This window comes from Fulmarus glacialis, unplaced genomic scaffold (genome assembly GCF_000690835.1).
Source record: "Fulmarus glacialis isolate BGI_N327 unplaced genomic scaffold, ASM69083v1 scaffold40370, whole genome shotgun sequence".
In the NCBI taxonomy this organism is placed as follows: Eukaryota; Metazoa; Chordata; class Aves; order Procellariiformes; family Procellariidae; genus Fulmarus; species Fulmarus glacialis.
The window spans coordinates 2255-15036 of NW_009190324.1; the positions used below are offsets into that span (position 1 = coordinate 2255).

Below are 12782 nucleotides of genomic sequence, written 5' to 3' on the forward strand. Positions count from 1 at the left end.
GTTGTGTATGTGTCTGACTTCTTCAAAGTGAGAGGATGTACATTTCAACCAAAAGAAGATTCCCATACAACCCTACATGAGACTCCAACAAATGGAAATCACTTTGGCAGCAATCATCAACCATGAAGAATGACCCACCTCACCTGTCTTGCTCTCTGAAAGGAAAACAATTTCACAAGTCTAACTATGTTATATAAGTAAATGCCTTTAAGGGACTGCTGCTGCTCTTGGATGCTCACTTTACCTGTATATAGTAACATCTACCACACTTACTGTATATCTAAAGTTCAAATTTCTGTTGGTTCAAGCTCTTGCTTAAAAGAAAAAAGCTATTCAAATTGTAAATTTTTATTGAAAACATGGTAACAGTTATCTTACATACACTGCTGTTTGTACATGCCTTGTTGAAACAACTGTGGTTTAAATACACACCATTAAAAGAAATAATGACTTGAGATGGAAGTAGCATGTGAAGCTGATGAACTTACTCCATAATGTGAATGTAGTACTGTTTTTAGAAGATGCCTTCTGTTACAGGTAAAGGCTTGCAGCAAACACAATATCTCTCTTGATTTTTGTAATCCCTATTAAAAAGGAAAACCATATTAAAATCTAGCAGTCATAACTGACACAATTGCTATTTTAATTACAGTTACAGGTATCTAATACTTTGCAGTAGAGAAAGTGTTACAAGTATTAAATGGAAGTAATTGTACATCCATTTTCAGTCACAAACTTGGTTAAACTGTCAGTATGCATCAAAACACTACCTTTTTAAGTCAAACTTTGTAACATAGATGTTATCTGGAAACAGAGCAATGATGCTGTTTACCATGAAGTCAATACCAGAAGCTTACATTATCAGATCATTCACCCACACCCTACCCTACCTCCAACTTTCCTTTCATATGCTTTCTAGAATTACTTCTTATACTGTGGAAGTGAAATACATACCCTCTGCAAACTTATTTTCCAACTCTGTGTTTCCAATGGCTTTTGCAGCCTGGCACATCTGCCGAAGCAATTCTTCTAGCCTTCTCATGCAACGAATTATGCTACCTGTAGAAAAAGAGTGAGGGAAAACTTTGTATCCCCTGCCACAACTGAATAATTCAGTTGCTTGAGCCCACTTTGGACCAAAGCGATAGTTCCTTCTTCAACCCTGTTCAGTTTACCTAGAGGCCAGGGGTAAGAACAGCTATATGTCTTCAGCTTAGTTTCTGTTTAACAGTAAATTTCCCCATCAGGCATTTCCTTGAAGCTATGTCCAAATGCTTGTCCTGTTCTTGTTTTCTTCTAGTATCTTCACAGCCTCTAACTACTATCTAGTCAGAGGTCCTTCTTTCAAGTAGTTGTTAAGACTTCCCTCAAAAACCATACAGTTTTGGGGGATTCACATGTTTGCTGCTTCAAGAACCACCACACCTAGGTTTTGGGGTGTGTTTATTTGTTTATTCTTTTGATAGCACTTAGTGCAACAGTAAGTGGTCTACCTTACTACTCCTGTGCCACTCGAGTCTATGGGCCACTCTACCACTCAATCACATGCTTACAGTAATGCATACAAGCTCAGTCTTGACACAGCCCCACTGTAACCTAATACCCACTGTGGTTTGTTACACATTCATCTCCTCCTTTCACTCACTTCTCAGCTCGGCCCAAGTCACAGTAACAAGTTTCACAAAATGACCCTAACGCTTACGCTCTTCTAGCAGCATGCAAATGGTATGCTGTTTGGTCGTTTCCTCCAGCATCATCTCACACCTACATTCAAAATTGCTGTATGCAAAATAACTGTTGTAGGGTAAATACGGGATGAAGGGATTGAGAGCAGCCCTGCTGAGAAGGACTTGGGGGTGCTGGTGGATGAAAAGCTGAACATGAGCTGGCAATGTGCACTCGCAGCCCAGAAGGCCAACTGTATCCTGGGCTGCATCAAAAGCGGCATGGCCAGCAGGTCGAGGGAGGTGATTCTGCCCCTTTGCTCTGCTCTGGTGAGACCCCACCTGGAGTACTGCGTCCAGCTCTGGAGCCCTCGGTGCAAGAAAGACATGGACCTGTTGGAGCGGGTCCAGAGGAGGGCCACAAAAATGATCGGGGGGATGGAATGCCTCTCCTATGGGGAAAGGCTGGGAGAGTTTGGGTTATTCAGCCTGGAGAAGAGAAGGCTCTGGGGAGACCTTACTGCAGCCTTTCAGTACTTAAAGAGGGCTTTAAGTATTGAAAGATGGGGACAGACTTTTTAATAGGGCTTGTAGTGACAGGACAAGGGGTAATGGTTTTAAACTAAAATGGATTCACAGTAGATAGAAGGAAGAAATTTTTTACAGTGAGGGTGCTGCAACACTGGAACAGGTAGCCCAGAGAGGTGGTAGATGCCCCATCCCTGGAAACATTCAAGGTCAGGTTGGACAGGGCTCTGAGCAACCTGATTGAGTTGAAGATGTCCCTGCTCACTGCAGGGGAGTTAGACTAGTTCAATGAAGTACTAGCTCTAGACAAGGCATAATATCTGGAGAAAAAGTGTCCACATAAAGAACATCCTACAAAGCTGTTGGGAAAGTGAGAAGTTAAGTAAACCAACATTTCTCTTCTAAAAAACATTCATACTGTACCAGTAGGCCATGTCAGTTTCTACAGTAAGAATAGGTTGTGTGAGGGCAGCAGTCTGTTAAACCTACTGCAGTGACATGAGATAAAAAAAAGCCATATGTAGTCTATTGGACACAAAGCACGAAGCCAAAGCAAGTGAAGCGCAGGCAGCTCCCCTGAGCATGGCCACACTGTGTTGTGGCAGGCTTGCGGCTCAGCTCCAAGATCCTGCTCGTCTCCATTTACGAGGCCAATCCTGACAACCGTTGCAGGGAGTACTCATTTACAGGCAGCGTAGCTGGCGTTGTGGCAGACATACTTTTTTTGTGCAAGAAAAAAAATTGCATTTTTGGAATAAATGATTATTGTCTATACTCACTTCCACAAAACAAAACAGTCCATCTGCAATTGGTTAATAGGATACTTAGCTCAGTTTACTATTCTTCCCTACAGCTTTAAAAAGCTTCTCCAATTTCTATTTCTTCCCAACACACACATTTCAGCTCAATGACAACTCATTTTCGTTAGCCAATCAACACTGCTCCAGTCTGTGGCAAGCATGCTTGCTCTTGGAGCCCTCAGGCTTATGCTGCAACCTGAAAAGGCAGCCATTTACTGACCACAACTACAAGCTTTCACACTACTCATAACTGCACCCAAAAGGGGTTTCAGACACTTGACCATCAATACTAATCAGAGAGATAGCAGAACACCATCTATCTTTAGGCATGTGGGCGTGGAAGCATGCCATCGACTCAAAGATTTCTGTCTAGAAAAGTTCTGCTAGTGACTGTTAGCCTGGCAGGCAGCACAAAATTGAACATTAGTTTCTCACTCTTGAAGAGCACGGTCTTTCAGAAAGCACTTTTAGTAACTTTGTGAGGTGGGGGGGTGATGAAAACCTAGTTTAAAAAAAGTGGTGGCTTCCAACGCACTCTCTAATGGCTGGACAATTTTGTGCCTCCTTACTAAAACTGGTGCACAACAGTGAAGTTGGGACTCCCTGCAATAGCAGCAACTCAGTATTGCTAATTCCACATTGCCCAAAAGAGGAAGAGGAAAATATACCTCCTTTTAGAGCTCTAATAAGGTATCGTGCTGCACCTCATGGTAATGACCTCTATCAAAACTAAGACAGGAAGCACTAATACCTAAAACGAAAATTTGTACTTAAAATCAGGATGCTGTGGGTTTTGATTTGTGTTTTGTTGTTTGGTTGGGGTTAGGGGTTTTTTTGTATTCTGGTTTTTAATTTCTCTGAAATCACTATAGCGACTTGGCTAACCAGGGCAAACTCCCCTGGGATTTAGCAACACCACACTGCATTTAAGATAAGAGTAACTGACAGTGGACGTCTGAAGTGCTTTCCTTCCGTTTGGATAACGCACAGAAAACCAGCCTATTAAAAGTTAATGGACGAATCATGCATCAGCCCCTGCCGCAGAGCTGACCTTCTCAAAATAGGCCCGTAAGATCTCATTTTGAGGGAGCTAGCACTGTTGACTAGGACAAAGTTGAGCGACCAGCCTTAGCTAGCCCAAATATGGTAAAGGGAAAACGTTAGTGCCCTGTGTATTCTGAACAGACCAGTGCCAACGTAAAAACATAAGCCAGCTACTGCTTCTCCTTTTATGTTGCCCTTACTCAGATGTAAGGCTCAGGCATTCATTGCAATAGGAGGAATCCGCTGAATGCAGAATCAAAGACTGCCAGGATTCCTGTTGCTCGCAGGCAACCTGCTTTAGAAAGTTCCTGGGTCTATGCATTGGATTACAGAAGTGCACAAATTTCTTTTTTTTAAGGGCTCCCATTTACAACTGTGTACATACAAACAAGAAAACGGCATGTGAGAGAGGCAAGACAATGGTGAGAGTAACAACTTCAAAAAAGGGCTTTCAAATATCAGTCCTTACACACAGACTTGTAAGACTGGTGCACCCATCCTACAGTTCTTCACAACTTTCAACATAACTGGTAAAAGATGAAATTAGGTTTGTCATTCTGGTTTGACTTTCAGGTGGATGGTTTGTCTTTTTACAAAGTGGGCTTTAAGTCATCCTGCTTTCAAAATGATGAAAACTAAGTATTCCTCCTCAAGGGGCAGTTTCTAGTACTCCAATTTTAGGAACCAAATTAACCCAGGTGACAGGTTACATCTAGCCTTTTCAAATATCTGCATTGCACTGCTGTGAGGAACCATCCAAAACAGTGACTTGGTTACTACCTCTCACTTCTGTCATCACTAAGACAGCAGGAGGAACCTTCAATTTACCAAGTAAATAAAAAACTGTAACGAAGACAAGCGCAAGAGCTGTACTTCTTCATAGCAAGCATTTGGAACATGGTATTTCTCCCTTTAAGTAGCAAAGGTCAGCGTTACTTTTTGTTGCAATACTTAGGATTTCTAAGTTTAATAGAAAGTTTTTAAGATGTAGAGATACCCCTTTTAAGAAGTCCTCTATAGATTCTAAATTATAAACAGTGTAACTATAAATTAACATATATAGTAAACAAATTTTTTACCACTTAGTTTCAGCCGTGCAGATACTTGAATACATCTGAGTTAATAAATTTTGTGATTATAAGGTTATTCAGAATTACCATTCCGTGTTACGGAATTACCTTCTCACACCTCCTAAAGAAAAACTGATTAACATACCTTCAAAGACATCAGTCATTTTGCAGATGTGGGCAAAGTTAGCTCCATTTGCCCATGTATATACAACATCCATTAGGTTGGGTCTGAAAGAATTTAAGTAATTTTCTTCATCAATTTCCAGTTTTGCTTCTGCTGACACCTTGGCGATTCTTTTTGCACACTCCTTTAAAAAAATATTTTAAATTTATAATATGCTTAAACAGATTAAGTGTTTAACCAAAGAAAGACTTGCATATTACTAGGTACTGCACACAGGATGGGTGTGAAATTATTCACAATCAGAAAGTAAAGCACTGTTTACATTAAGTCTGCCTACACTAACAACTCACAGTGTAGTACGCAAGCTTATAAAAGTTTTTAAAGGTGTGTTCTAAATTAGCAGAAAGATTTCTTGCAAACAAGATAACCCATTATTACACCTGCAAAACCACATGCAGTGCCAGCCAAATTCACTGATGATCCAAAATCAAGTCTTCACCATATGCTTATTATACTTTACTCATACACTCTAATCACGTTAACATTAACCCTGAGCTCAGGCAGATTTCTAATGGACAGATTACCTGCATTTGCCGAAGTGGTCCTGCCAACTGCTCTGTCAATTTTGGCATTTCACTGGACTGAAAAAGAAGACATTAAATAATCTCATGCGCTCCCATACATTTGCTCTACACCAAATTAAATGCAAAAATAGAAGTTCAGTCTGTGCTAGTGCCATCCTAAATTATTCCAAAGACTTCTCAAACCTGTTATCAAACACTAAAATTTACTGAATTCCCCAAGTACTTGTTCCTCGAACTGAAACAGAAAACGAAATCTTTCTGTACAGTATGCCACCAGTAAAAAAAAGTAGGTGAAAAAAAGCACCTGCTTTCTGAATACTTCCAAAATTCCCTCTATTTAGCTGTTCCAAAATGCTCACCATTTACTACTTTAATTGTTACAAGCTTTTTCTTAAGACTGTAAAAAGCAAATGCTTTTAATAACTTAAACATCAATGGTTATGTATAAATATATGGCTATTCAAATAGAGCAACATTTTTATGTCCCTCCTGTTTAGACCCAAGTACTATTGTTCAGTGAACCACAATATTCTAACTAGCAATGGACTTACCTTGGTATCCCTTTTACTACCGAAAGTAATTCATTAGCATCTGCTGCTAATGTGCTTTCCACATTTAGAATCAACCTGAGTGATACATCTTGCTAGCTATCTGCAGTAATGTTTCACAAGTTTAATTTTGCTGTATTTTCCTGATGATGCTAAACCTCATACAGCTTGTAGATGGGAAAACAACGGCATCTGGTATTAAGTGCCCATGGTTTTGCTTTTAATAACATATGGTCTGTTTTTAACAGCTCTTTTGGTATCAGTTCCATGTGGTACTGCCATTTCCATCAATAGGTCAAGGGTACTGTCCAAATAACATAACATGGGCATGTCTCAGAATTAAAGATACCCTAACTCCAGCATGTAGGAGCAGATATTGTTAAGCCTTTTTTGAAATAATCATTCTACATTTTAGATTATAAGGATATGTGTGTGTATACATACATAAATACAAGCACTTATGCCGAGAATCTATTAATATTGCTTCATTGCATGAGGAGGAAACAGTTGTAGATTCATTACAAGGACTGCAATTTCACACAACCTTCGGCATGTCACTCATGAGGAAAGACATTTTAGCACTGAAGCTGCAATGCTTTTGGTAAGTTCAATGGGAGTTCATGTCAAACACCCTAGGAAAGCATAAAAAATGTGCAATGGCTTGTACTGTTACGATGAATTTCTGGAACTGAATTACAAATAATACTGTTGGTAGACAGGAATATCTAGAATTCCTGAATTGAAGAAGTAACTCACATTCTCTTGAAATACAAAACAGCTTAGTAGTGCAGTTGCCTGTTCTGCAGATAAGTCATTGAAGAGACCATTGAACATCATTTCTGTCAAGAGCAGTTCATCAGCGCTAAAATAAAGAGAAAGAGAAGGAAGCTTAGGGAAAAAGACTTACTGAAATGTAATTTTAAAATGAAGTACTATTAATCTGTTTCATGAAGCAACTGGATACAGATAAGAAACAATAGCTTCTTAATTTTTCTTATGGGAACACCAAATGCTAATATATTAGCTTTTTAAGGGGGATGTAATTAGTAAGAGAGTGAGACAGTATTTTAAAGAAACTAAAAGCTCTTACTGACCTACAAAGAATCTCTCCTGATAGTTCATAAAAGTTAGTATTAACAGTTGCTTTAGTCAGTTTTTATCAGACAGGACATCAAGAGATGGAAAAGAACCAGAGAATTAGGCAACTTATGAGACGGACTAAAACTGGTACTGCTGCTGCTCAAAAAAGATTCAGCTGGATATTTCCAAGATACTGAAAAGAGGAACAAACTTACTTCAATTTACTTGTAGAATACAGACTTAATCACTAATTATAAAAGGAAGTGCATGATGTGGATACAAAATCCAAACATATTATTCGGATAAAACATCAAATTGTTGCTAAGACTATATCTTTATTTTTGGAGTTTATCAGACAGATGCATAGGATGGGGAAAAAAAAGTAGATTTTTTTACAAAGAAAAGTGTAACTCCTCAGCAAACAGTTCCTGAAAGTCAGGAAGTTGATAAAATTCTGATTCAGCTTCCCCATTTGCTATCAAATTTTGCAGGGGAAAAAAGCTATTAGATATCAAACAAATACAGGCAGCATCTTTCAAACTCTCTGTAAGGCAAGGAGTACAGCAGTCACTGTAACTTTTAAAAATACACAATTCTACCAAAATCTGAGTTACACTGAAGTACTAATGTCTGATTCATGAGTTTCCGTGGAATCTTTACAATACGTTTCAATATAGATGTACCTGCTAAATGTATTATAGTAAAATATATATGACTTCCATAGATTTGTTCCAATAGCGCTATGGAAGCAATTAAGCTGTATTCCAAGCTTATCAGTGACTTGATAATTGCTGACAATCACCATTACACCCTTGTTTGTGAGTGATTCTGTACTAAGAGTCCTGGGAAGTGGAACCTTAGAACTGAGACCATCCTCTCATGTAATGCACAATATGAAATGAAAACACACACCATTGCCTAAGCTGTGTAAGAAAATAGCCATTGTTTTGGCACTTTCATGTCCACGTTTTAGTTTTAAAATGTATTGTATTTTGTCCTTAAGTTGCTATCTTTACTGCTTCAATCAGTGTATTCCCTTTATGACACAGACCACATAGTCTCTGAAGAATCTTTCTCCTAATGGTCTCAGAACTTTAAAAAATAAACATGACATAGTAATTTCAGCAAGAACAGTAAAGTGTGTATTCATGACAATAATCACTTCGCACAGAAACCAATTACCTGCTGATTTCACAAGCGACCCGTCCTTTCATCTCAATAACATCTGAAGACGTGGCAAACCCCAGTCTTCTCAAAACACGCTTGCGGCATTTGAGTTCATCCATTTGTAAGACAGTTCTGGCTTTTTTCAGTTCTCGCTTTGCTGCTTTAATATCCATAGCAATCTGGGGGGTCAGAAGGAGAGAAATTACATGTTGCTGGTTTAACAGATGCAACTGTTCTAAAGACATTGTTTAATTTACATAAAGGCCTCAGTGTCAATACTAGTTGACACTGACTCATCTAACTCTACTAAGAGGAAGATTTAAAACAAATAATTTAAAAAAAAAAAATAAAAAAAATCAGCTGCATTCACCCATAGGAAACTCTGGCAAGTTTGGGAAGTTAATCTATATACCCAGAGAAGGAAAATAACCCAACCAGCCCACACCAAAAAAACACAGAAGAAATCTTTGGTTGAGAAATGAGCACGCATCTTCTGAGACCTGTACTAAGTCTCAGCTAACCAACTATTCAATCAAATGTAACCCAAAGGCATTATTTCCTGCTACTAGAGCTTCTCCAGTGTCTTCTAGTTTATCACAGTCACTGTCAACATCCTGACAGCGTTGTGTACAGTGCAGACACCCTCGCAGAAGTCTGGTTGGTCCATCAGGTCTTACCACATGCAACTTTGTGCTGCCCGTACCAGAACTACCTCACTTCTGGTAAGCGACTCCCGGAGAACCTGTTCTCTGGAGCAGCATAGAAACATGAGAGCTGTTTTTGCGCGCAACCAGTTTCAGTCTAGCAGGGCATGACTCTATACAAAACAAGTAAGTGTATTGCTGCCAGGCTGGGAGTCAGCTCAGGAAGCAGCAGCACAATGATTTGTATGGTACACTCCCCAAGCTAATAAGCCCCATCAATTCAACTTAGCTCTGCACAAGCATATTAAAAATGATCAGTTTCAATTATCTGTGAAGACTTTATCTACACTGTATTGTGCTATGCCTATGCAGTGAAAAAGACTCTAGCAGCACCTCTATAACCTTCTAATCCCTGATGACTTTTTCTGAAGAGTTTTCTTTTCAGACGTATTTCCCATCTGTATCAATCAAGGGCATACCACCAACTCAGCCAGTTTGTTAGTGAGATTCAATAATTTTACTGTATTTAAAAAGGATTATTTGGGCTTATTAATTTAAAAAGGATTATTTGGGCTTTGCAAATAAAAAGAAAAGCAAGTAAGAAGGGAACTATTACTGTCTCTCTCTTCAGCTAAATGTAGAGTGTTTTGTTTCGTATTTTTACCTGTGCTTTTTTTTCACAAAGTTTGTATACAGTTTCCAAGTTGGGGTCATTATGAAGAGGATGTGAATACATCCTATGCTCAAATGCCTCTACTTTTTGGATTACTTTTTTCAGTCCTTGATCTTTGATGCCCATGTCATCAATAGGGTCTAGTAATGGTACTCCATCAGGAAATCGCTTCTGTACTTCCTAAAAGGAAAAAAAAAGAATAAAATTTTTTTTGTACGATTAGTAACAGTAAAATAAACTATACTTTTACAAATCAGCTGACACAACTATAGGGACACAGAAGGCAGTAGCGTAAGTTTGCTATGTGATGTTTCAGCAGTTTTCAAAATCAGTTTAAAAAGACGGTTGACGAGAAGAAACAATTGACATACATTGTGGCTTCCAAACCCTTTTAAGAATAAGGCTGAAGATGTGACACAAGCTTTAGACAAATTTCTTTAGAACAGGTTGTCTTGGGTTCAAGAGTATCTCACCGATCAGAGCACAGAGCTTACACAGCCTAGTGGAACTTACTTGTATAGATTTTAACACACTTTGCCTGTTGTCAACAGGCCTCAAGTCTTTTGGTATGTAAAGTCGGACACTGCTGATAGCTGAGAGAAGATGTACCAAAACAGGAACAACCTATCAAAGAGAGTGCAGTAACTGATAAATCAGTAAAAAATATATTTATTATTACTGTTCCATAGCAAAACTTTACAAAGGAAAAGGAAAATTGACACAAGGACACAGCAGTGGGTAAAGGAATATCAGGAAGCAGGAAAATGTGGGTAATGAGATAAAGTATTAATAAAGAATAAAAGTAAGTTTGTCCAAATGGGAAAATTCTGTATTCGATTATATCTGGAGAGAGGCTACAAGTGGAAAAAAAAATTTTCAGTTTTTCTATTACCTTGCCTCTTATCTACTGGAATACGTCTTATGATCCAAACCAGACAAATTATTGTCATATATTTAACTAGGAATGCTAACAATAGAGAAAATCAAATCAGCAAATACATATTCATAAGTATTAAAGCCATGAAGACAGAATGAAGAATCAACACTGTATCTCAAGCTTTAAATGGACTTTGGGAAAAAAACGTGGACAAATTAAAAAACTGTCTGTGATCTGAAAATTATAATTGCTTGTCTTGATACAGGGTTTCAAATTGAAACTTTTAAATAATGCAAATGCTTTTACTAAAAGTTTCAATTTAATTTTAGAATGAGATAGTCTTGCAAAGCTGAAGTGGTCTGAAAAAGAGAAAGAAATAAAAAAAGAATTCTCTTCCCGGAGACAGAAGATAATGCTAAGCGAAGTATCTGCCAAACAGCATTGCTGTTTATTACTCAAGGATTTATTACTCAAGGATTATAAAAATTCTAACTAAATTCTCAAATCCAGTAGAACAAATGCACATTACCCACAAAATCCTGCACAAGTATCCAAGAAAAAAACAGCTTATAGACACTTATTTAGCTGCAGATTTTATCACATATGTAGGTCATTTTCATAACTTTGTTTACATCACTGCTATTGTCTTTTATCTATTGATTTGAAATATGTAACACAACAGTAAGTTTCAAAGCACTTCTTATATGGTAACAAATTCACTCAAGTATTTTGTTCACACTTGAAAGTTTTCTGTTCAGTGCAATCAGCAACTGTTTAAGAAAGCAAAGTTAGGGGTACAGCTCTTTCCTCTTCCTTAATGCATCAATGAATCCCTCTTCTACGACAGTTTGCAAATGGTTTGGTAATAGAATCTTTGAGAACATTTATAAGAAACTATTGAGAATAAACAAGTGTAACAAACCTGCATCTCTCCTTTTTCGTCAGGTCTGGCTGGCTTTGCAGCCTCAGTAGCAGAATTTTTCAAACTCTCTCTGCTGCAGTGCAGTAGCACTTCAACTACATATAATGGGTCCAATTCACCAGAATTTGGCTGTGGAGGGCACAGAAAAAACAGGTTATTTTAAAATACCAGCAAGAATAGAAGGACAAAGCATGGTTTTATTCAATATTGAAGGTATGAAATGAGCTACTGCTCACAGAGTATCAGCTCAGTGATGCAGTATATTCTAAAAACTACTGTATCAGTATTGATTGAAAGATCCCTCACACAGAAAAACACACTTGAAAAAACTACCCTTTCCCATCCTCCCTTGCCAGTGTAGCCTAAAGTCTACTTGCAGCTTTAGGTGCTTCTGCCTTTTCTTCTAGGTGTACCTCTTTCAAAGTACGCCAACATCTGTTATAACTGTAATGCAAAATATTTGCATCATGCTAGCAGTATTGAACTTTACCTTTTTTTTAAAAAGAAACAAAATTTGGAGGATCTCTTTCATTTGCAGGTTTGCAAGTTCAAGTTTTTCCCCACAATAAAGACCACAGAAAAATCTTTCAAGCGTAACAGCTTGTATCTGCAGCAAACAGGAAGCTGCACCTTGCAGGCCACATCTTTATACACCCCAAACTGCACACGTAACATCTGATATTCATTTAAAGAATACAAACATGCAGATATGGTGTTTCAGGACTATTGTTCACAAAGCCATAACCTTTACTACACAACGCTTTAGAACAACCTGACGTTAGTTATTTGACTGGATCAATATGCACTAAGGTTGCTCAAATACACTCCTACTATAAGCAAATATTTTTATGATTTGAATAGAACTAAGTTATAGGCCTAACACTGAAGACAGACATCATCTTTTAAAATACTATGTGCAAGCTTCTCTGCTTCCAAATACAAGAGAGAAAGAGAGAACAGTCTTTTCAAAATCCCGTGTTAACTCAGTTCAGTTTTGTTGAGTTCATTACAAATCTACAACATACTATTTTCATAGAATCATACAATCATAGAATCA

At 38.0% G+C, this 12782-nt stretch overlaps 1 protein-coding gene across 1 annotated transcript; it reads right to left on the reverse strand.

The window, feature by feature from the left end:
* Window positions 1-345: 345 nt before the first annotated feature.
* On the reverse strand, window positions 346-11854 carry LOC104082161 (superkiller viralicidic activity 2-like 2; the record flags this gene model as incomplete). The annotated part of the gene is made up of 9 exons (XM_009585178.1): window positions 346-584; window positions 955-1059; window positions 5252-5414; window positions 5815-5871; window positions 7119-7224; window positions 8625-8788; window positions 9918-10106; window positions 10440-10550; window positions 11726-11854. Coding segments are annotated over 9 exons (1077 nt in total), but the record flags the coding sequence as incomplete, so codon positions are not given.
* Window positions 11855-12782: the final 928 nt, after the last annotated feature.